General features: G+C 48.4%; 1 protein-coding gene and 1 long non-coding RNA gene across 2 annotated transcripts in view; one reads left to right on the top strand and one right to left on the bottom strand.

Moving 5' to 3' along the window:
* LOC144480590 (tropomyosin alpha-1 chain) overlaps window positions 1-5,390 on the bottom strand; it is a 35,397-nt gene extending 30,007 nt beyond the window's left edge. Inside the window, exons 1-2 of the mRNA XM_078200219.1 lie at window positions 4,836-5,390; window positions 4,060-4,185 (exon numbers count right to left, since the gene is read on the bottom strand). Coding sequence (XP_078056345.1) covers window positions 4,060-4,185; window positions 4,836-4,949 — 240 coding nt within the window. The 5' untranslated portion in view covers window positions 4,950-5,390. The remainder of the gene's footprint in view (window positions 1-4,059; window positions 4,186-4,835) is intronic.
* A 2,392-nt stretch (window positions 5,391-7,782) lies between these two features.
* LOC144480593 (uncharacterized) overlaps window positions 7,783-26,053 on the top strand; it is a 105,151-nt gene continuing 86,880 nt past the window's right edge. The window contains exon 1 of the long non-coding RNA XR_013495695.1: window positions 7,783-7,891. This is a non-coding gene — a long non-coding RNA (uncharacterized LOC144480593). The remainder of the gene's footprint in view (window positions 7,892-26,053) is intronic.

The raw sequence follows: 26,053 nt of genomic DNA, 5'->3' as shown, positions 1-26,053 counted from the left end.
GGAGCCAATTTTTGGATGCATTGAATTACACTTGGGGAGCCTCAGTCCCAGTGGTGCCAAGTTTGAGGGATGGGAATACCTGTGATTTGCCATTGCCTCTTATTTATAAACATAATTTAATGAACTATTTAATAAAGGAAATATACTGGTGAGGAAATTGTCTTCTCAAATCTAGGCCTTTAGTTTGAATGTAGCCTGGAATGGTGCAGTGAATGCTCTCTCCCTGGATTGTAAGGAAGCTTGCACCATCTTTCAATAAGGTACATATATTCCAATCTCATTGGTAACTTCCTTAAACTGCCTTTAGCTCAGGATGTGGAGATGCTGGTGTTGGACTGGGGTGGACAAGATGAGAGGTCACACGATACCAGATTATAGTCCAACATGTTTATTGGAAATCACAAGCTTTCAGAGCGCTGCTCCTTCATCAGGTGAAGTCTTGACTGGAGAGGTGAAATTTTGACTTCACCTGATGAAGGAGCAGTAGCACTCTGCAACAATTCTCAACTAACACTTACACTGTGGTACTGAGGGAGTACTACACTGTCAGAGATGCCATCTTTCAGATGAGATGTGAAACCCAGTCTGCTCTCAGCTGGATATCACACTATTGTGAAGAGGGGCCGGGGAGTTCTGTCTTGTGTCCTGGCCAATAATTATCCCTTAAATGTCACAAAACATGTTATCTGGTCATAATTGGATTGCTATTTGTGGGATTTTGCTGCGTGAAAATTTTTTGCCGTGCTTTCGACATTTCAACAGTGCTTCAGAAGTGATTTACTGTAACGTGCTTTGAAACAAGCACATTTAACTTGTTCCCACAAGGGCTGACAGATGGCATTGAGCACATACCATGCAAGGCATGTTTCATCATCAAATTGACATCTGGCAACTAGACAGACACAAATGTTTATGAAAATCTGCATGGATTCAGTACACAGTGACTCCAAGTATGAGAACAGGAGAGTGAGAAAAGGAAGGGTTGGGGGTCGAATTAGCCAGGACTCTTGATTACTTTCCAGCTTACTCCTTTCTGCAATATTGGTTATGGTTATGGTCTGGAAGCAGTTATGTTTGATAAGCCCCAATGCTAGCTGCCCATGAACAGTGACAATTTGAATGAGACCCCCATCTGATTCAGTTATTGCTCCACAAGTAAGACATAGAACATGAATAGGAACAGGCCAACTGGCCCTTCAAGCCTGCTCCATCATTCAATAAACATAGAAGCTTAGAAACTAGAAACAGGAGTAGGCCATTCGACCCTTCTGCCCATTCATTATGGCTCAGCACCAAATTCAATATCCTGATTCCCCCTTCCCCATATCCCTTGATTCCTTCAGCCCCAAGAGCTATATCTAATTTCTTCTTGAAATCACTCAACTACTTTCTATGGTAGTGAGTTCCACACATTCACCACTCTCTGGGTGAAGAAATTTCTCCTCACCTCAGTCCTAAAATGTTTACCCCTCATCCTCAAACTATAACCCACCTGGACTGCCCACCATTTGGAACATTCTTTCTGAATCTACCCTGTCTAAGCTTGTTAGAATTTTATAAGTTTGTATGAGATCCCCTCTCACTCTTCTAAACTCCAGTGAATATAATCCTAACCAACTGAGTCTCTCCTGATATGACAGACCTGCCATCCCAGGAATCAACCTGGTAAACCTTCGCTGTACTCGCTCTAAAGATCTGGTTGTGGTCTCAACTTCACTTTCCTGTCTGTGCCACCCCCCATCACCATTGAACCCTCAAAAATGTGTGTAACTCAGCCTTGAATATATTCAATGACACAGCCCCCACTGCTTTCTGGGAAGAGAATTTCATAGACAAAGGACCTGCTGAGAAAAAAAAACCTCATCTCGGTCTTAAAAAGGAGACCTCTTATTAAACCCCACTTCTAACTTCCTCCTGAAAAAGGAACCAGCCTCCTTAATCCTAACAAGTCCCCTCAGGATCCTATATGTTTCAGTAAGATCATCTCTCATTCTTCTAAACTCCAATTGGTATAGGCCCAACTTGTTCAATCTTTCTTCATAAGATATCACCTTCATCTCAGGAATAAGTCACATTTATATCCCTTTCCAAATAAGGAGAGCAAAAAGATGCACAGTATTCCTTCCACAAGTAGTCCTGCCAAAGTCCTGTACAGCTGGAGTAAAACTTCCCAGTTTTGTAATCTATTCCCTTTGCAATAAACACCAACATTCCATTCATAGAAGTCATAGAAACCCTACAGTACAGAAAGAGGCCATTCGGCCCATCGAGTCTGCACCGACCACAATCCCACCCAGGCCTTACCCCCATATCCCTACATATGTACCTACTAATCCCTCTAACCTACGCATCTCAGGACACTAAGGGCAATTTTTAGCATGGCCAATCAACCTAACCCGCACATCTTTGGACTGTGGGAGGAAACCGGAGCACCCGGAGGAAACCCACGCAGACACGAGAAGAATGTGCAAACTCCACACAGACAGTGACCCAAGCCGGGAATCGAACCCAGGTCCCTGGAGCTGTGAAGCAGCAGTGCTACCACTGTGCTACCATGCCGTGCCGCATTCCATTCTTCCCTTTAGGAGAGGAGGAAACAAGAGAGCAACATAATCCATCTGAATTGGGGAGGGGTGAATCAACCCCCGTTCTAATTACTAATTGGTAGCTACAAACTTATCCACTTGTTCTGAAACCGTACACATGGGTGAGGGAAGGATGGGGATGATCCTGTCCGGCTGATGCTGCCTGCAGCCAAGATTAAGACATGAATAAGGGGCACTTGGCTGGAGTTTTGGGATCCACTCAGTCCCAAACCAGCAAGGAGTTAAATCCTTCAACAGAGAAGCCAACATTACCAGTGAAAGAGAATGGGAGAAAAAGGCCTTCTTTCCACCTCTTCATTTGATGACTTTTTCATTGAGGGATTGATATCGTCCAGAAAATCCCAGCATCCAGCCATCAATACATTTATTCCCATCCCAATCTAGACTATTCCCCTATCTCACACAGTCTGCTCACACTCTTGGCACAGTGGACAGTGGTTGGGAGAGGAGCAGAGAGTTCCCCTTGTTACACGAATTTCAACAATTTGGAACTTACATTAAAATAAAATATTTTTCTGACTACAATCTCCTCGAGTTGAAAATAATCTGTAACATTTTAAAGATTCCGGATGGTGTGAAATAGGATTTCCACCGCAGCTCGGACTTGGCAGAGCGATAAAGTGGCTGGGATCTTGCTGTACATTCTGTCCAACCGGAGAGTAACTGAGAAATACTCGGGACATGGGCAGCACATAAAATAGTGTAAATAACTTCTAACTTAGAGTGGGATTAACACGTGGCACTTGTTAATACAGCTCCCTCGAATGATTTAACTTGGCTGTGTCAAAGCTGCGGTGATCTGGTTAAACCGAGTTATTTGTTGTACAGAATGCCAGAGATATAAGTGCTATTCGGAATACTCCGCATACTTTTCCTTTTAAGGAATATCCCTCACTAACGTAATCTCAACTCGTATTCAAAATAGATGAGGGGGGGGGGAGGTTAGGGGGGACGGATCTTTGTGGCCGTCCATTGGAGGCGACAGCTCTGTGATGTGCTCGCTGTCTAAGGCAGTTTTATTCCCACTCATTTGCATAGTTGTGGGCTAATAGTGAGGGACAAGTGAGCTTTCCTGTTTGTTAAACACATTAAACATCCTTGTCGGACAACTCTCACCTCTCCACGGGGGCAGGTCCCTAGCCTACATAGATAGCTCAATGCCATATAAAGTACTGGGCTATTAATACACACACACCCCACTCAGGATAGTATGCACATACATCTCAGCTTGTCTTAAATCTCCAAGGGGTATTTTTAGGTGCAAACTTGGGGGTTTCGCTGTCTACACAAGTGGAGGAAAAATCTTCACAAACAATAGAAAACAAAGTGTACAGTGCGGTTAGCCGCTGTGACTTTTGAGCTTTGTCATGCACCGAGATTTGTGAAGGGAAATCAGACAAGACTGAAGTGTAAGTTCAGTTTCTGCAGATATGAAGCTGTGCACTATACTCACATCAGTAGCTTTCTTCTCAGCCAGTTCCAGCTTCTCCTGCGCATCTTTCAGAGCTTCAGAATATTTGTCGAGTTCGTCCTCTGTGCCTTTTAGCTTTTTCTGTAAGGTCACCAGCTCATCCTCCAACTACAGTGTGTGGGGTTGTGCACAGCACCAAGGCGTTGGCAGGTAGCGCAGAGACAGAGAGAGAGAGAGAGAGCAGAGAGAGACGGCGTGCTCGGCGCAGATCGGGAGTCGAGTGTTTGAGAGAGAGATGGAGAGAAAGAGAAAAGAAAGCAGAAGAAGTTAAGAGAGATCCATTCACTGGGCACAAATACCTTCGCAGCATTCTCCTCCGCGAGCAGCTGTCTCTCCTCAGCCTTGTTAAAATCTTCCAGGAATTTATCCCTCTCATCCTCCACCGCACGCAGCTTCTTTTCCAATTGCAAAGCATCATCCTCAAACTATCAGAGATTGTAAAATGTATTAAAACATATTTTAAACTCCAAAACGCTGTGTTCAAATTATCCCCACAGTGTTTGATTCTCGAAATTGATAAGGAAGAATTTAACATTGCTGGAATCCCAAACAGGGAAATATCTACAAAGCAGCCCCTTTCTAAAAGCAGAGTTTCAATTTCTACTCATTAACTGTTGTACATTTACAGCCTGTTCCAGTGAGGTAGGAACATCTGGAGCCTGTGCTCCTGGTACAGGAGCCGGCTCCCTGGCAGGGAGCGGAGCCGGCTCAGGGGGACTGGTTTTGAGGCGGGGGGGATGGGGGTTGAAGTGGCCAACCTGTTTGCTCCGGTCCTCCGCCGCTTTCTTATCCGCCTCAGCTTGTTCAGCTCGGTCCAAGGCATTCTCCTTGTCCAGCTTCAACATCTGCATCTTCTTCTTGATGGCGTCCATGGCTGCTGCTTTGTTTGCAGAGGGCTAAGACAAAATATATATCAAAAGTGAGGAGAGAGGGAGTGCGGAAAGGCTGCGAGGAGGGAGAGAGACCGAGCTGATCCAGGAGTTAAGCTGAAGTGCACCGAATCGAGTCCCGGCCTGAGAAATATGTTCCTCTCAGGGCAGATTGAATTCCTTGGGACATTTAATACTTTTTTGGAAGCAGTCGGAGTTTCTCCCTACCCTATGGCCAATCTTGCTCCTGCATCAGCCCTTTGATTCGTTGCTGGGGAACATTTGACTTGCAGCATCACCGTATATGGGGAGTTAGTGCGGACACGTTCATCCGTCAGCACAATTCCATCAGCTTTCAGTGTGCGGAGCAGCTTCACCCGGGACAGAGAGAGAGATAACCCACCCCACACCAACACAGCACCCACCCCAACACCCTCCCGGCACACACCCCAACATCCTCCCCAGCACCCAACACAGCACCCAACACAGAACCCACCCCACACCAACACAGCACCCACCCCAACACCCTCCCGGCACACACCCCAACACCCTCCCCAGCACTCAACACAGCACCCACCCAAACACCCACCCCAGCACCCAACACAGCACCCAACATAGCACCCACCCAAACACCCACCCCAGCACCCAACACAGCACCCACCCCAGCACACAACACAACACCCACCCCAGCATCCAACACAGCACCCTCCCCAGCTCCCACACCAGCACCCAGCCCAGCGCCCATCCCAAAACCCACACCAACACCGTCCCCAGCATCCACTCCAAGACTCACCCCAACACCCACCCCAACAACCTCCCCAACACCCACCCCAACACCCTCCCCAACACCCTCCCCAACACCCACCCCAACACCCTCCCCAACACCCACTCCAACACCCATTCCAGCACCCAACACAGCACCCACCCCAACACCCACCCCAGCACCCACCCCAACAACCTCCCCAACACCCTCCCCAACACCCAACCAACACCCACTCCAACACCCTCCCCAACACCCACTCCAACACCCACCCCAGCACCCACCCCAACAACCTCCCCAACACCCATCCTCAACACCTTCGCCAATACCCACCCCAGCACCCAGCCCAACACCCACCCCAACACCCACCCCAACACCCACCCCAACACCTACCCCAACACCCACCCCAACACCTTCGCCAATACCCACCCCAACACCCACCCCAGCACCCAGTCCAACACCCACCCCAGCACCCACCCCATCACCCACCCCAACACCCACCCCATCACCCACCCCAACAGCCTTCCCAACACCAACCCCAACACCCACCCCAGCACCCACCCCGGCACCCACACCAACATCCACCCCAGCACCCACCCCAGCACCCACCCCAACACCCACCCCAGCACCCACCCCAACACCCATCGCAACATCCACCCCAACACCGACCCCAGCACCCATCCCAACACCCACCCCAGCACCAACCCAACATAAAACCCAGCACCCACCTAAACACCCACCAAAACACCCACCCCAACAACCACCCAGGCACCCAGCCCAACACCCTCCCCAGCACACTGAAAGAACAAAGAACAGTACAGCATAGGAAACAGGCCCTTTGGCCCTCCAAGCCTGTGCCGCTCCTTGGTCCAACTAGACCAATCGTTTGTATCCCTCCATTCCCAGGCTGCTCATGTGACTATCCAGGTAAGTCTTAAACGATGTCAGCGTGCCTGCCTCCACCACCCTACTTGGCAGCGCATTCCAGGCCCCCACCATCCTCTGTGTAAAAAAGCACACCCGAACACCAACCCCAGCACCGAACACAGCACCCACCTCAACATCCACCCAAGCACCCACCCCAACACCCTCCCAAACATAAAACCACGACATCCACCGCAACACCCACCCCAACACCCACCCCAACACCCATCCCAACAACCACCCCAATACCCTCCCGAGCACCCACCACAACACCCTTCCCAACACCCACCCCAACATCCACCCCAACACCCACCCCAAACCCACCCTAACACACAACCCAACACCCTCTCCAACACCCGCCCCAAAACCCACCCCAACACCCACCCCGGCACCCACACCAACACCCACACCAGCACCCACCTCAGCACCCATCCCAGCATCCATCCCAACACACACCCCAACGCCCACCCCAACATCCTCCCCAGCACTCACCCCAACACCCTTCCCAACACCCACCCCAACACCCACCAAACCACCCACCCAACACCCTGTCCAATACCCACCCCAGCACCCAACCCAACACCCACCCCAACACCTCCCAACATACACCCCAACACCCTCCAAAACACCCAGCCCAACACCCTCCCCAACACCCATCCCAACATCCTTCTCAACACCCTCCCCAACACCCACCTCAACATCCAACCCAACACCCACACCAAACTCATCCTAACACCCACCCCAACACCTACACTGGCACCCATGCCAGCACCCACACCAACACCCACCCAGCACCCACCCCCAACACCCTCCCCAATACCCACTCCAACAACCACCCCAGCACCCAGCCCAACACCCTCCCCAACACCCTCCCCAAAACCCACCCCAGAACCCACCCAACACCCACCCCACTACCCACCCCAACACCCACCAAAACACCCACCCCAGCACTCACCCCAACACCCACCTTTTCACCCATCCCAACACCCATCCCAACACCCACCCCAGCACCCACCAAAACACCCACCCCAGCACCCACCAAAACACCCATCCCAACACCCATGCCAACATGGAGATTGCCGAGCCTTTGGCTTTGATCTTTGTGTCGTCATTGTCCACAGGAACAGTCATGATGTGGAGATGCCGGCGTTGGACTGGGGTAAACACAGTAAGAAGTTTAACAACACCAGGTTAAAGTCCAACAGGTTTATTTGGTAGCAAAAGCCGCACAAGCTTTTGAAGCTCTAAGCCCCTTCTTCAGGTGAGTGGGAATTCTGTTCACAAACAGAGTTTATAAAGACACAGACTCAATTTACATGAATAATGGTTGAAATGCGAATACTTACAACTAATCAAGTCTTTAAGAAACAAAACAATGGGAGTGGAGAGAGCATCAAGACAGGCTAAAAAGATGTGTATTGTCTCCAGACAAGACAGCCAGTGAAACTCTGCAGGTCCACGCAACTGTGGGCGTTACAAATAGTGTGACATGAACCCAATATCCCGGTTGAGGCCGTCTGCGTGTGTGCGGAACTTGGCTATCAGTTTCTGCTCAGCGACTCTGCGCTGTCGTGTGTCGCGAAGGCCGCCACAGGAACAGTGCCAGGAGACTGGAGGATAGCAAACGTTGTCCCCTTGTTCAAGAAGGGGAGTAGGGACAACCCTGGTAATTATAGACCGGTGAGCCTTACTTTTGTTGTGGGCAAATTTTGGAAAGGATTTTACGAGAAAGGAATAATTTGATTAGGGATAGTCAGCACGGTTTTGTGAAGGGTAGGTCGTGCCTGACAAACCTTATCGAGTGCTTTGAGAAGGTGACCAAAGAGGTGGATGAGGGTAACGCGGTTGATGTGGTGTATATGGATTTCAGCAAAACGTTTGATAACGTTCCCCATGGTAAGCTTTTGCAGAAAATACGGACACATGGGATTGAGGGTGATTTAGTGGTTTGGATCAGGAATTGGCTAGCTGTAAGAAAACAGAGGGTGGTGGTTGATGGGAAATATTCATCCTGGAGTTCAGTTACTAGTGGTGTACCGCAAGGATCTGTTTTGGGGCCACTGCTGTTTGTCATTTTTATTAATGACCTGGATGAGGGTGTAGAAGGATGGGTTAGTAAATTTGCGGATGACACTAAAGTCGGTGGAGTTGAAGACAGTGCGGAGGGAAGTGGTAGGTTACAGAGGGACATAGATAAGCTGCAGAGCTGGGCTGAGAGGTGGCAAATGGAGTTTAATGTGGAAAAGTGTGAGGTGATTCACTTTGGAAGGAGTAACAGGAATACAAAGTACTGGGCTAATGGTAAGATACTTGGTAGTGTGGATGAACAGAGGAATCTGGGTGTCCATGTGCATAGATCCCTGAAAGTTGGCACCCAGGTTGATAGGATTGTTAAGAAGGCGTAGGGTGTGTTAGCTTTTATTGGTAGAGGGATTGAGTTTCGGAGCCAGGAGGTCATGCTGCAACTGTACAAAACTCTGGTGCGGCCGCACTTGGAGTATTGCGTACAGTTCTGGTCGCCATATTATAGGAAAGATGTGGAACTGTTGGAAAGGGTGCAGAGGAGATTTACCAGGATGTTGCCTGGTATGGTGGGAAAATCGTATGAGGAAAGGCTGAGGGGCTTGAGGTTGTTTTCGTTAGAGAGAAGAAGGTTAAGAGGTGACTTAATAGAGGCATACAAGATGATCAGAGGATTAGATAGGGTGAATAGTGAGAGCCTTTTTCCTCGGATGGTGATGGCTAACACGAGGGGACATAGCTTTAAATTGAGGGGTGAGAGATATAGGACAGATGTTAGAGGTAGATTCTTTACTCAGAGAGTAGTAAGGGCGTGGAATGCCCTGCCTGCAGCAGTAGTGAACTCGTCAACATTAAGAACATTCAAATGGTTATTGGATAAACATATGGATGATATTGGAATAGTGTAGATTAGAGGGGCTTTAGATCGGTTTCATTGGTCGGCGCAACATCGAGGGCTGAAGGGACTGTACTGCGCTGTAATGTTCTATGTTCTATGTTCTAACACCCACCCCTAACACCCTCCCCAATACCCTCCCAACACCCAACCCAACACCCACCCCAATACCCTCCCCAGCACCCTCCCCAACACCCTCTACAAAACCCTCCCCAACACCCTCCCCAACACCCTCCCCAACACCCACCCCAAAAACCACCCCAAAACCCTCCCCAACACCCACCCCAATACCCACCCCAACACCCTCCCCAAAACCCTCCCCAACACCCTCCCCAACACCCACCCCAGCACCCATCCCTACACCCACCCCAGCACCCACCCAACACCCTCCCCAGCACCTTCCCCAGCACCCAACCAAGCACCCGCCCCACACCCTCCCCAACACCTTCCTCAACACCCAACCAAGCACCCATCCAGCACCCACCCCAACATCCACCCCAACATCCACCCTAACACCCACCCCAACACCCTCCCAACACCCAACCCAACACCCTCCCCAACACTCACCCCAACAACCACCAAAACACCCACCACAGCACCCTGCAGAGCACCCACCCCAACACCCACCCCAATACCCACCCCAGCACCCACACCAGCACCCATCCCAATACCCACCTCAGCACCCACCCAATACCGACCCCAACACCCTCCCCAGCACCCAACCAAGCACCCACCCCACACCCTCCCCAACACCTTCCTCAACACCCAACCAGCACCCACCTCAGCACCCTCCACAACATCCACCCCAGCATCCACCTTAACACCCACCTCAACACCTTCCCCAACACCCTCCCCAACACCCACCCCAACACCCACCCCAACACCCTCCCCAATACCCTCCCCACCACCCAACCTAGCACCCACCCCAGCACCCACCCCAACACCCACCCCAGCACCCATTCCAATACTCACCCTAACACCCACCCTGACACCCACCCCAACTCCTACCCCAACACCCATCCCACATCCACCACAACACCGACCCCAACATCCAACCCAACCCCCACCCCCGACACCCACCCCAACACCCTCCCCAACATCCACTCCAACACCCTCCCCAACATCCACCCCAAACCCACCCCAGCACCCACCCCAACACCCTCCCCAACACCCACCGCAGCACCCAACACAGCACCCTTCCCAACACCCACCCAAAACCTCCAACACCCACCCCATCAGCCCGATCACCCTCCCAACTTCACCCCAGACATAGAGAGAGCAAAGACAGCCAGGCCCCCACTGCCACCCTCCCCAATACCCTGACACCCCTCCACAATAACCCTTCCTGATACCCCTCCCCAATATCCCTCCCTGATACCCTTCCCCAATACCCATCCCTGATACCCCTCCCCAATACCCCTCCACAATATCTCTCCCCAATACCCCTCCCTGTTACCCTTCCCCAATATATCTCCCCAATACCTCTCCCCAATACCGCTCCCCAATACCCTTCCATCACCCCAATTCCCCTTTCCAATACCTCCATCACCCCCAACGTCCACCACATTACCCACCTATTTGATTTGATTTGACTTTTAATTATTATTATCACAAGTGTACAGTGAAAAGTATTGTTTCTTGTGCGCTATACAGACAAAACATACTGTTCATAGAGTACATTTAGGAGAAGGAAAGGAGAAAGTGCAGAATGTAGTGTTACAGTCATAGCCAGGGTGTAGAGAAAGATCAACTTAATATAAGATAGATCCATTCAAAAGTCTGATGGCAGCAGGGAAGAAGCTGTTCTTGAGTCAGTTGGTGTGTGTCCTCAGACTTTTGTTTCTTTTTCCCGATGGAAGAAGGTTGAAGAGAGAATGTCCGGGGTGCGTGGGACTTTTGATTATGCTGGCTGTTTTTCCGAGGCACCCCAATTATTCCCATCAGTTCCATCACCCAACCCATCTCACTACCCCCATCCCCAATATCATCTCATGTGCCCTGAAACCCAATGCCCATCCCCACCCCCATTTCCCAACACCACTGAGTCACCTCTTGCCACCCCAGCCCCTCCCTGCTCCATACCCAGGAGCCTCGCATCTCAAAATTGGACGTAACTCACACTCACCCCAATTACCCTCTCCCAATGGTATATAAAATGGATTTTAGTGCCCAGAACCTCAATCACTCCCCAGGGCCATTGCAGTCCCCACATCCCAGTAAAGCAGCAAAAAAACTCTCCCCCCACCCATCACTGTGCTGTCTGTGCCCACTAGCCCACAAGTTACAGGAAGTGTCTGTTCAGCCTTGGGCACCGGTTGCCTCATCCCCTCTACTCGAGGGTACAGACTGCACCCCATCTATTCGGGGGAACAGACTGTATCTCCTCTACCCAAAGGAACAGACTGGACCCTCTCTGCTCTGTTTACAGAATAGACACTCTGTGTCCCTGGTACAGACTCAATCCACTGTGCCCTAAGTACAGACAGATCCCTCTGTGCCCAAATACAGACAGATCACTCTGTGCCTCAAGTACGGACAGATCCCTCTGTGCCCCGAGTACAGACAGATCCCTCTGTGCCCCGAATACAGACAGATCACTCTGTGCCCCGAGTGCAGACAGATCCCTCTGTGCCCTAAGTACAGACAGATTCCTCTGTGCCCCGAATACAGACAGATCACTCTGTGCCCCAAGTACACACAGATCCCTCTGTGCCCCAAATATAGACCGATCCCTCTGTGCCTCAAGTACGGACAGATCCCTCTGTGCCCCGAGTACAGACAGATCCCTCTGTGCCCTAAGTACAGACAGATTCTTCTGTGCCCCGAATACAGACAGATCCCTCTGTGCCTCAAGTACGGACAGATCCCTCTGTGCCCCGAGTACAGACAGATCCCTCTGTGCCCTAAGTACAGACAGATTCTTCTGTGCCCCGAATACAGACAGATCCCTCTGTGCCTCAAGTACGGACAGATCCCTCTGTGCCCTGAGTACAGACAGATCACTCTGTGCCTCAAGTACGGACAGATCCCTCTGTGCCCTGAGTACAGACAGATCACTCTGTGCCTCAAGTACGGACAGATCCCTCTGTGCCCTGAGTACAGACAGATCCCTCTGTGCCCCGAATACAGACAGATCCCTCTGTGCCCTGAGTACATACAGATCACTCTGTGCCCTGAGTACAGACTGGACCCTGTGTGTCTCCGGTACAGACCGAACCCTCTGTGCCCCAGGTACAGACTGAACCCCTTGTGCACTATGGTAAAGTTTCTGAAATAAACATAATTTCAGCAACAGTTCCATGTCTTATAACACACACATCCATGTAGAATATATAGTTCACAGCGACCAAATGACCAAGTTGAATTTTAGCAATGCGTTGTATCAATGTTGTTGGGTGTACTGAGACTGCAATGACCTTTTCATTGCTTAATGCATTTCTCAAGTACTTTCAAGCTGTTTGACTTCCCCTGTGAGCTGGTACTGACACAGAACGACATCAACACATCTCGTAATATTAACTGAGAGGCAATCTCCATGGTCTACAAGTGAGTTTCCATCTTATGCAGAGAGAGTGGATACAGGATACTTCTTGGAGGGTATTTGACTCCGTGTACAGGGCTCTCTTGGGTGTAATAATCTGAACAGGAGCTTTAAGAGTCAGTTCTTTACACAGGCTGCATATGTCCTGGCTCTGAAACTGCCTCTGACCCACTGGATAGATATATAAAGTGAAAGGAGGGAACTAGTAGTCAGCAGAACTGCTTGGAGCCTCTGATCAAGTTGCTGTCAGATGTGGTTAGCAATCGACCCGATTTGTTTTTATACCAGCGAGTTTGAAAAATGTTCAAATAAATGAAGTCATCTTTTTGAAGTCCCATGGTATGGGTTAGAGGGACACCAAATCAACCCCTTTCTAAACTTGCCATCGCAATACAGATTTCACAAAAACTCCTCTCTTTCACAATGCTGAAATGGAGCCTTGTCCCAGGCAAGCATTCCGGAAAATCTGAGTCATCCAGAAAAAAGAACTTACCAAAATAAACTTAACCAGAGAGAACCTCTTTGGCAGCCTGGCACTGCTATTTTTTTATTTAAGTTAACTGAGACAACAGAGACACAAGTTCAGTACTTCAAATATGCCAATTGAACTATAATATTGTTGGACAATCTAAGCCAAGTCCTACCTCTTAATCAATATTTTTCAATCGATCCTGTTAGTTGTAAATTGCGTTTTACTCATTGGGAAATCTGGGTACAATCTTATTTATTGTTGTCTGATCTTATCAGTTCAGTTCTTGCTATTGAACTGAGTGTCAGTGGATAGAGCATTCACCTCTGGGATGTAAGATGGTGCATTCAAGCCTCACTCCAGAGGTTTGATCACATTATCTAGGCTGACACTCCTGCATTGTGGGAGTTGACATCTTTCCAAAGAAACACTGTCCTCCCTCTCAGATAGATGGAAAATATCCCATGGGTCAATTCAGAGAAACACAGGGCAGTCTCCCAGTGTCCTAGCCAATATTCAACCCTTAATCAACATCACTGAAACAGACTATTCAGTCACTGGGCTGAATTCTTTTTGTTTAGTTGCAATGGGCGGGTCTCTGACCCTGAAACACATGGATCAGCAACTTCTGGCTCCACTCCTGAGGGACAAGGTTTAAAGGAGATGTACAAGGCAAGTTTTTTTACACAAAGGGTGGTGGATGTCTGGAACTCGCTGCTGGGGGAGGTAGTGGAAGCAGAAACGATAGTGACTTTTAAGGGGCGTCTTGACAAATACATGAATAGGATGGGAAAAGATGGGTGCACTCCCTGGAAGGGTAGACGGTTCTAGTTCAGTCGGGCAGCATGGTCGGTGCAGGGTTGGAAGCCGAAGATCCTGTTACTGTGCTGTAATTTTTCTGGTCTTTCTTTGTTCTTTAAGCTATTAGACGCAATTGTCTAATGGAGGATCGGGGGAAGTGAGGGTGGGGATGAGGTGAGAGAGAGAGAGAATTGTTACCACCAGGGTCCTCTCACCTGCTGTGTCCAGTTTGCCATCTAAACCAATCCCTGTGGTCAGACCTGCTCTCTTCATTCTGATCTTCCTCTGGCCAGAATCCTCCACCATCAACCTTTCCATCACTCCTCCCATCACCCAACCCTTCTGAACCCTCCCTCTAGGGTAGCGATCTCTGGACTACTCCCAGTGCCACGTGTTAGTGAGGCTAGGAACAGGGAGATTGTACAGCTGAACGCGTGGCTAAAGGACTGGTGCAGGAGGGAGGGTTTCAAATTCGTGGATCACTGGGAAGTCTTCAAGAGAGGATTGCACCTGTACAAGAAGGACGGGTTACACCTAAACTGGAGGGGCACAAATATCCTAGCTGGGAGTATTGCTAGTGTGATTCGGGTGGGTTTAAACTAATGTGGCAGGGGGGTGGGGATCAGAACAATAGGTCAATAAGCATAGAGGTTGGGGACGAGGTTGGGGCCAAGACAAGGCTATCTAAGAGGAAGAGCATTCTGGGGAGGATGACCTCAGTGGGCCTGGAGGTCTGGAGTGCATCTGCTTCAATGCAAGGAGCGTCACGGGCAAGACAGGCGAGCTTAGAGCCTTAATGCTTGCACGGAACTTAGATGTGGTTGCAGTGACGGAGACTTGGTTAAAAGAAGGACAGGACTGGCAGCTGAATATTCCGGGGTATAAGTGTTTTAGGCGAGACAGAGGAGGGGCTAGGAGTGGTCGGGGAGTCGCAATGCTGGTTAGAGAGCATATTACAGTAGTACGGAGGGTGGACAATTTAGAAGGGTCAGGTAACGAGTCACTGTGGGTGGAGCTCGGAAACAGGAAGGGCGCAGTCACTATGCTGGGGGTATACTACAGGCCTCCCAACAGCCCACAGGAAGTTGAGGAACGGATATGTAAGGAGACTCTGGACAGGTGCAGAAAAAATAGGGTTGTTGTAGTGGGAGACTTTAATTTCCCTTGTATAGACTGGAAATCGCTTAGGGCTGGGGGCCTGAACGGGGAAGAATTTATAAAATGCGTACAGGAAGGTTCTTTGGAACAATATGTTGACAGTCCAACTAGAGAGGGGGCTATTCTGGACCTAGTACTGGGGAATGAGCTCGGTCAGGTCATCAAAGTTTCAGTAGGGGAACATGTGGCAAATAGTGACCACAATTCTGTAAACTTTAGGATAGTGATGGAAAAAGATGAGTGTTTCCCCTATGGGTAAGGTGCTGAATTGGGGGAAGGCTAACTACAGCCGGGTTAGGCAGGATTTGGTGGCTGTTGATTGGGAGAGGCTGTTCGAGGGTAAATCCACATCTGGCATGTGGGAATCTTTTAAGGAGCAGTTGATAGGACTGCAGGACAGGCATGTGCCTGTAAAGAGGAAGGATAGGAAAGGTAGGATTCGAGAGCCGTGGATAACCAGTGAAATTGTGGGTCTAATCAAAAAGGAAAAGAGGCATACATGAGGTCCAGGCAGCTAAAAACAGATGGAGCACAGTAGGAATACAGAGAAAGTAGAAAAGAACTCAAACAGGGAGTTAGAAGGGCAAAAATGGGTCACAAAATGTCCTTGGCAGACAGGATTAAGGAGAATCCTAAGGCATTTTATACATACGTTAGGAACAAGAGGGTTGTTAGGGAAAGAATCGGACCTCTCAGGGACAAAGGAGGGAAATTATGCTTAGAACCAAAGGAAGTAGGAGAGATCCTAAACGAATACTTTGCATCAGTATTCACAAAGGAGAGGGACATGTTGACTGGTAGTGTCTCAGAGAGATGTGTTGACCCGTCAGAAAAAATCTCAATTACAAGGGAGGAAGGGTTAGGTTTTTTAGGAAACATTAAGACAGACAAATCCCCAGGCCCAGATGGCATCTATCCTAGACTCCTCAGGGAGGCAAGAGATGAAATTGCTGGGCCTCTAACAGAAATCTTTGTCTCTTCACTGGACACAGGTGAGGTCCCAGAGGATTGGAGGATAGCAAATGTGGTCCCGTTATTTAAGAAGGGTAGCAAGGATAACCTGGGTAATTATAGGCCGGTGAGCTTGACGTCCATGGTAGGGAAATTGTTGGAGAAGATTCTTAGAGATAGGATATATGTGCATTTAGAACTGAATAATCTCATTCGCAATAGACAGCACGGTTTTGTATGAGGGAGGTCATACCTCAAAAATTTGGTTGAGTTTTTTGAGGAGGTGACAAAAACGATTGACGAGGGAAGGGCCATGGATGTCACCTATATAGATTTTAGTAAAGCGTTTGACAAGGTCCCTCATGGCAGGCTGGTGCAAAAGGTTAAATCTCATGGGATAAAAGGTGAGCTAGCTAGATGGGTGGAGAACTGGCTTAGCCATAGAAGTCATGATGTGGAGATGCCGGCGTTGGACTGGGGTGAACACAGTAAGAGTTTTATCAACACCAGGTTAAAGTCCAACAGGTTTATTTAGTAGCAAATACTATAAGCTTTCGGAGCGCTGCTCCTTCGTCGAGGGAGAGCACATTTCCACTCCATCTGACGAAGGAGCAGCGCTCCGAAAGCTTATGGCATTTGCTACCAAATAAACCTGTTGGACTTTAACCTGGTGTTGTTAAAACTCTTACTGTGTTAGCCATAGAAGACAGAGGGTAACAGTGGAGGGGTCTTTTTCCGGTTGGAGGTCTGTGACTAGTGGTGTTCCGCAGGGCTCTGTACTGGGACCTCTGCTGTTTGTGATATATATAAATGATTTGGAGGAAGATGTAGCTGGTGTGATCAGTAAGTTTGCGGACGACACAAAGATTGCTGGAGTTGCGGATAGTGCTGAACATTGTCAGAGAATACAGCAGGATATAGATAGGCTGGAACATTGGGCGGAGAAATGGCAGATGGAATTTAATCCAGATAAATGCGAAGTGATGCATTTCAGTGGATCTAATGTAAAGGGGAGCCATACAATAAATGGCAGAACCATCAGGAGTATAGACACACAGAGGGACCTGGGTGTACAAGTCCACAGATCCTTAATGGCAGCACAGGTGGAGAGGGTGGTTAAGAAGGCATATGGCATGCTTGCCTTTATTGGACGGGGCATAGAATATAAAAGTTGGCATATGATGTTGCGGATGTATAGAACGTTGGTTAGGCCACATTTGGAATACTGCGTCCAGTTCTGGTCGCCACACAGCCAGAAGGACGTGGAGGCTTTGGGGAGAGTACAGAAAAGGTTTACCAGGATGTTGCCTGGTATGAAGGGTCTTAGCTATGAGGAGAGATTGGGTAAACTGGGGTTGTTCTCCCTGGAAAGACGGAGGATGAAGGGTGACCTAATAGAGGCATATAAATTATGAATGGCATAGATAGGGTGAACAGTGGGAAGCTTTTTCCCAAGTCGGAGGTGATGAACACAAGGGGTCACGGGTTCAAGGTGAGGGGGGCAAGGTTCAACACAGATGTCAGGGGGACGTATTTTACACAGAGGGTGGTGGGGGCCTGGAATGCGCTGCCAAGCAAGATGATTGAGGCGGACACGCTGGGATCGTTTAAGACTTATCTAGATAGCCACATGAACAGACTGGGAATAGAGGGATACAAATGAATGGTCTAGTTGGGCACATGTGCGGCACAGGCTTGGAGGGCCGAAGGGCCTGTTCCTGTGCTGTATTGTTCTTTGTTCTTTGTTCTCACTGCTCTCCATTCTCCATCTCTGGCCTGGTTCCAAAAGCGTACCTTCCTGCCAGCCTCTCAATCTAGCTCACTATTGCAGGCTAGCAAAACCAATGTGAAGCAGGTTGTGCTGTTAAATGCCACTTCAGCGGAACCTGAGGAAAACTCATTCTTAAATACAATGGAAAAAACAAATTTTGATATCACCAAGAGACAGCAGGTTTAAACATAGCAAATTTGACTATACTGTTGTCAGTAGTAACGATCAAATGCCTAAAGTGTCACCTAACTTTAAAAACCAGGCAGGGTGTAAAATAGCCTGAGCCTGCCAGTTTCCCATTGGGTTGGGAAGAGGAGGGATAAAGCTGCAATGAGTTGTATACAAAGCCACCATTATTCCTGTCCAGGATGGAGCTGGTTGGTTAATTCCACCATCAATGCTGCAGACTACACTGCTGTAAATAATTGGGATTGATTTTAGGTAAATCATTTGTATGTAACTATCCTCCACTAACTGCATTTTTCTGGGGAACTAATTCTGCTTTTATCAGGGGACTCTGCTGTAGTTTCCATCACAAGTTCTGTTACCCTAGGTTGTAAAGACTTCTTAAAAAGTAGACTCTGTATACTGTTTGCTGTTTATAGAAGTCATGTTTACTGAATAAATATCTTTTGTTTTTTATGATAGAACCATAGAGTCCCTACAGTGCAGAAAGAGGCCATTCAGCCCATCAAGTTTGCACTAACTCATCCCACCTAGGCCCTCCCCTCTGCCCTATCCCCGTAACCCTGCGTATTTACCATGGCTAATCCACCTACCTTGCACATCTTTGGACTGTTTGATGTGAGTTCTTCCCTATGTCCCCCCCACTCCCCCGCTCTACCTTCAAGTCATTGGCTGACACAGAGTTGTCAACAGACAGAGAGGCAATGGGCCATAATTTTGTGGCTCCCCAACAAAGGATTTGGGGGTGTACCCCAAAGATGTGCTGGGAAATTCCTACAAGTTCCCACATCAGGGTTTATCTAACAATTGTCCAGCAGTGTTAACTTCACCTGGGCAATTGCGCTGGGCTGGGAACCATCTGACAAAGCGATTCAAATTTCTAATTTCAAATGATTCTGGAATTGGTGACCACCAGACAGAGCAAGAGGACGAAGCAGGCAGTGCAGGAATCTCCTATGGCTATTCCCCTACAAAACAGACAGACCGTTTTGGATACTGTTAGGGGGGAATGGCTAGCAGGGGAAAGCAGTAGCAGCCCAATTCGTTGCACCATGGTTGGCTCTGCTGCACAGGGGAGGAGTAAAAGGTGAGAGAATACGTTAGTTATATAGGGGGATAGATAGGCATTTCTGTGGCCACAAATAAGAATCTACGATGGTAACTTGCCTCCTTGGTGGTAGGGTCAAGGATGTCTCGGAGCAGTTACAGGACTTTCTGGAGGGGGAGGGTGAACAGCTAGTGATTGTGGTACACATTGGTGCCAATGACATAGGTAAAAAATAAATGAAGTCCTAAAAGCAGTATATGGGAGTTGAGCAGTAAGTTGAAAAGTCGGACCTCAAAGGTAGCGATCTCAGGATTACTACCAGTGCCATGTGCTAGTCAGAGTAGAAACAGCAGGATATATCGGATGAATACATGGCTGAAGAGAAGGTGTCATGGGGAGGGTTTCAGATTCCTGGGACATTGGGACTGGTTCTGGGGGAGGTGGGACTGGTACAAACAAGATGTGTTATACCTGGGCAGGACCAGGACTGATATCCTAGGAGGAGTATTGCTGGAGTGATTGGGGAGGGTTTAAACTAAAATGGCAGGGGGATGGGAACCTATGCAAGGAGTCAGAGGAGGTGGAATCAAGGACAAGAACAAAAAATAATAAGGAGAACAAGAAAAGTGATAGGCAGAGAAACCAAGGACCAGAATCAAATGAGGCCACGCATAGCATTCGCAATAAAGTGGATGAATTAGTCGCGCAAATAGATGAAAATGGGTATGATACAGTCGGGATTATGGAGACATGACTGCAGGGTGACCAGGATGGGAACTGAACATCCAGGGGTCTTCAGTATTTAGAAAGGATGAGACAAAAAGGAAAAGGTGATGGAGCTGCATTGCTGGTTAAAGAGGAAATTAACGCAATAGTGAGAAAAGATATTAGCTCTGATGATGTGGAATCTACATGGGTGAAGCTGAGAAGCACTAAGGGACAAAAAATATTAGACTCCAAACCTGTAGTGGCGCTGTTGGAAATGGCTTTAAACAGGAAATTAGAGGTGCACGTGATAAAGGAACATTTATAATTATAGAACATAGAACATAGAACATAGAACATTACAGCGCAGAACAGGCCCTTCGGCCCACGATGTTGCACCGACCAGTTAAAAAAAAAAAAAACTGTGACCCTCCAACCTAAACCAATTTCTTTTCGTCCATGAACCTATCTACGGATCTCTTAAACGCCCCCAAACTAGGCGCATTTACTACTGATGCTGGCAAGGCATTCCAATCCCTCACCACCCTCTGGGTAAAGAACCTACCCCTGACATCGGTTCTATAACTACCCCCCCTCAATTTAAAGCCATGCCCCCTCGTGCTGGATTTCTCCATCAGAGGAAAAAGGCTATCACTATCCACCCTATCTAAACCTCTAATCATCTTATATGTTTCAATAAGATCCCCTCTTAGCCGCCGCCTTTCCAGCGAAAACAATCCCAAATCCCTCAGCCTCTCCTCATAGGATCTCCCCTCCATACCAGGCAACATCCTGGTAAACCTCCTCTGCACCCTCTCCAAAGCCTCCACATCCTTCCTGTAATGTGGGGACCAGAACTGCACACAGTACTCCAAGTGCGGCCGCACCAGAGTTGTGTACAGTTGCAACATAACGCTACGACTCCTAAATTCAATCCCCCTACCAATAAACGCCAAGACACCATATGCCTTCTTAACAACCTTATCTACTTGATTCCCAACTTTCAGGGATCTATGCACACATACACCTAGATCCCTCTGCTCCTCCACACTATTCAAAGTCCTCCCGTTAGCCCTATACTCAACACATCTGTTATTCCTACCAAAGTGAATTACCTCACACTTCTCCGCATTAAACTCCATCCGCCACCTCTCGGCCCAACTTTGCAACCTGTCTAAGTCTTCCTGCAAACTACGACACCCTTCCTCACTGTCTACCACACCACCGACTTTGGTGTCATCAGCAAATTTGCTAATCCACCCAACTATACCCTCATCCAGATCATTAATAAATATTACAAACAGCAGTGGCCCCAAAACAGATCCCTGAGGTACACCACTTGTAACCGCACTCCATGATGAATATTTACTATCAACCACCACCCTCTGTTTCCTATCCGCTAGCCAATTCCTGATCCAATTTCCTAGATCACCCCCAATCCCATACATCTGCATTTTCTGCAGAAGCCTACCATGGTGAACCTTATCAAACGCCTTACTAAAATCCATATATACCACGTCCACTGCCTTGCCCCCATCCACCTCCTTGGTCACTTTCTCAAAAAACTCAATAAGGTTAGTAAGGCACGACCTACCTGCCACAAAACCATGCTGACTATCACCTATCAATTCATTACTCTCCAAATAACTATAAATCCTATCCCTTATAATTTTTTCCAACATCTTGCCGACAACAGAAGTGAGACTCACCGGTCTATAATTCCCGGGGAAGTCTCTGTTCCCCTTCTTAAACAATGGGACAACATTCGCTAACCTCCAATCTTCTGGTACTATACCAGAGGCCAACGACGACCTGAAGATCAGAGCCAGAGGCTCTGCAATCACTTCTCTTGCCTCCCAGAGAATCCTTGGATAAATCCCATCCGGACCAGGGGATTTATCTATTTTCAGACCCTCCAGAATATCCTGCACATCCTCCTTATCAACTGTAATACTGTCTATTCTACTCCCTTGCAACCCAGTGTCCTCCTCAGCTATATTCATGTCCCCTTGCGTGAACACCGAAGAGAAATATTGGTTCAATGCTTCACCAATCTCCTCCGGTTCCACACATAACTTCCCTCTGCCATCTATAACTGGCCCTAAACTTGCCCTAACCAACCTTCTGTTCTTGACATACCTATAGAACGCCTTAGGATTCTCTTTAACCCTATCCGCCAAAGTCTTCTCATGTCCCCTTTTAGCCCTTCTAAGCTCGCTCTTCAACTCCCTCTTAGCCAATCTAAAGCTTTCTAGTGCACTACCCGAGTGCTCACGTCTCATAGAACATAGAACATAGAACATTACAGCGCAGAACAGGCCCTTCGGCCCACGATGTTGCACCGACCAGTTAAAAAAAAAAACTGTGACCCTCCAACCTAAACCAATTTCTTTTCATCCATGAACCTATCTACGGATCTCTTAAACGCCCCCAAACTAGGCGCATTTACTACTGATGCTGGCAGGGCATTCCAATCCCTCACCACCCTCTGGGTAAAGAACCTACCCCTGACATCGGTTCTATAACTACCCCCCCTCAATTTAAAGCCATGCCCCCTCGTGCTGGATTTCTCCATCAGAGGAAAAAGGCTATCACTATCCACCCTATCTAAACCTCTAATCATCTTATATGTTTCAATAAGATCCCCTCTTAGCCGCCGCCTTTCCAGCGAAAACAATCCCAAATCCCTCAGCCTCTCCTCATAGGATCTCCCCTCCATACCAGGCAACATCCTGGTAAACCTCCTCTGCACCCTCTCCAAAGCCTCCACATCCTTCCTGTAATGTGGGGACCAGAACTGCACACAGTACTCCAAGTGCGGCCGCACCAGAGTTGTGTACAGTTGCAACATAACGCTACGACTCCTAAATTCAATCCCCCTACCAATAAACGCCAAGACACCATATGCCTTCTTAACAACCTTATCTACTTGATTCCCAACTTTCAGGGATCTATGCACACATACACCTAGATCCCTCTGCTCCTCCACACTATTCAAAGTCCTCCCGTTAGCCCTATACTCAACACATCTGTTATTCCTACCAAAGTGAATTACCTCACACTTCTCCGCATTAAACTCCATCCGCCACCTCTCGGCCCAACTTTGCAACCTGTCTAAGTCTTCCTGCAAACTACGACACCCTTCCTCACTGTCTACCACACCACCGACTTTGGTGTCATCAGCAAATTTGCTAATCCACCCAACTATACCCTCATCCGAACATAAGCCTCCTTTTTCTTTTTAACCAACAAAGAAACTTTTTTGGTGCACCACGGTTCCCTAGCCCTACCAATTCCTCCTTGCCTGACAGGGACATACCTATCACAGACTCGCAGTAGCTGCTCCTTGAAAAAACTCCACATGTCGGACGTTCCCAGTCCCTGTAATCTCCTAGTCCAACCTATGTTTCCTAATTCTCTCCTAATAGCCTCATAATTACCCTTCCCCCAGCTAAAACCATTGGCCCGAGGTTCATGCCTATCCCTTTCCATCACTAAGGTGAACGTAACCGAATTGTGGTCACTATCACCAAAATGCACACCAACTTCCAAGTCTAGCACCTGGTCTGGCTCATTTCCCAGCACCAGATCCAATATAGCCTCACCTCTAGTTGGCCTGTCTACATACTGAGTCAAAAAACCTTCCTGCACGCTTTGAACAAAAACTGACCCCTCTAACGAGCTAGAGCTATAACAATTCCAGTCAATATTAGTCAAGTTAAAATCCCCCATAACAATTGCCCTATTACTTTCACTCCTAAGCAGGATTGACTCCGCAATCCTTTCCTCAACCTCTCTAGAACTTTTAGGAGGTCTATAAAAGACTCCCAACAGGGTGACCTCTCCTCTCCTATTTCTAATCTCCGCCCATACTACCTCAACAGATAAGTCCTCATCAAACCTCCTCTCTGACACTGTGATACAATCTCTGACCAATAATGCTACCCCTCCCCCTCTTCTACCTCCTTCCCTACTTCGACTAAAACATTTGAACCCCGGGACCTGCAGCATCCATTCCTGCCCCTGCTCTATCCATGTCTCTGAAATAGCCACAACATCGAAGTCCCAGGTACTGATCCACGCTGCAAGTTCACCCACTTTATTGCGAATACTCCTGGCATTGAAGTATACACATTTCAAACCCTGCTCCACCCCACCTCTGCAATGCCGTGCATTGCAGTCCCCATCCATGCATCCCTCACTTTCAGCCCCACTACTCAGGATCCCTCCCCCCCCCCGAATCAGTTTAAACCTCCCTGCATGGCCTTAGCAAATTTACCCCCCAGGATATTGGTCCCCTTCTGATTAAGGTGTAGACCATCCTTCTCATAGAGGTCACACCTTCCCCAGTACGAGCCCCAATTGCTTAAGTACCTGAACCCCTCCCTCCTGCACCATCCCCTCAGCCATGAATTCAAACCTTCCCTCTCCCTATTCCTCTCTAAACTATCCCGTGGTACAGGCAAGAGTCCAGAGATAACCACTCTGTCAGTCTTGGCCTTTAGTTTCCACCCCAACTCCATAAATCCCTGCCTAATATCCCCTTCCCCTATCCTCCCTATGTCGTGTGTCCCCACATGTACAATAACTTGTGGTTTATCTCCCTCCCCCCTAAGAGTCCTGAATACCCTGTCAGACACATCCCGGACCCCAGCCCCTGGTAGGCAACACACCAACCCTGAGTCCCTACCTTTAGTTCCGACCCTCCTATCTGTCTCCTTAATTGTGGAGTCCCCAATCACAAGGCCCAGTCTTTTACAGCCCCTAACCACCTGAGCTTTCTCACTCGGCTCACCCCCAGAGATCTGCTCTCTATGCTCAGTTGATTCCTCCTCAACTGTAGCCTCCAGCACCGAAAACCTATTATGGAGGGGAACCGCCCCAGGGGATTGTCTTCCCGATTGCTTCTTACCCCTCCTCCTGGCATTGACCCAAGCCTCATTTCTAGGAGTTACTATTTCTCTATAACTCCTATCAACTTCCACCTCCGCCTCCCGAATTATGCGGAGTTCCTCTACCTCCCCCTCCAGCTCCTTTACACGCTCCTCCAGAAGCTGCAATCTAATGCACTTCTTACAACTAAAATCTCCTGAAACACTACTGGATTTCCTCACCACATACATCCCACAGGAGATGCAGCATACTGCCTGAACTGCCATCCCTGAAGCCATTACCAGCAAGAAAAAAAGAAAACAAAAAACTTCCCCACACTTCCCCAACTGTCACTCTCCACTGCAGCCCGAGCAGCACTTTTGGGTGACTTTTATCTGCATATAGATTGGACAAATCAAAGTAGTCAAAATACCGTGGAGGAGGAATTCCTGGAGTGTAATGGACGGTTTTCTGGAGCAATACATTGAGGAGACAACTAGAGAGCAGGCCATCTCAGACTGGGTATTGTGAAATGTGAAAGGAATAGCTGGCACAAAAACAGAAAATGCTTGAAAATCTCAGCAGGTCTGATAGCATCTGTGGGGAGAGAATAGAGCCAACGAATAACTGGCAATCTAGCTGTGCGAGATCCCTTGGGATGAACGACCATAACATGATGGAGAGTGACGTAGCTGATTCTGAGATTAGGGTCCTGAATCTTAATAAACGAAGCTACAATGGTATGAGATGCAACTTGGCTATGATAGAACGGGAAATGTTACTTAAAGGGATGACGGTGGATAGGCAATGGCAAACATTCAAGGAATGCATGGGTGAACTGCAACATTTGTTTATTTCTGTCTGGCACAAAAGTGAAACAGGAAAGGCGGCCCAACAATGGCTTACAAGGGAAATTGGCAATAGTATTACATCCAAGGAAGAGGCATACAAATTGGCCAGAAAAAACAACAGAGCTAAGGATTGGGAGCAGTTTAGAATTTAGC

This window comes from Mustelus asterias, chromosome 29 (assembly GCF_964213995.1).
Source record: "Mustelus asterias chromosome 29, sMusAst1.hap1.1, whole genome shotgun sequence".
In the NCBI taxonomy this organism is placed as follows: Eukaryota; Metazoa; Chordata; class Chondrichthyes; order Carcharhiniformes; family Triakidae; genus Mustelus; species Mustelus asterias.
The sequence above is the reverse complement of the archived record's forward strand: the minus strand, read 5'-3'. Positions and strand labels throughout refer to the sequence as shown.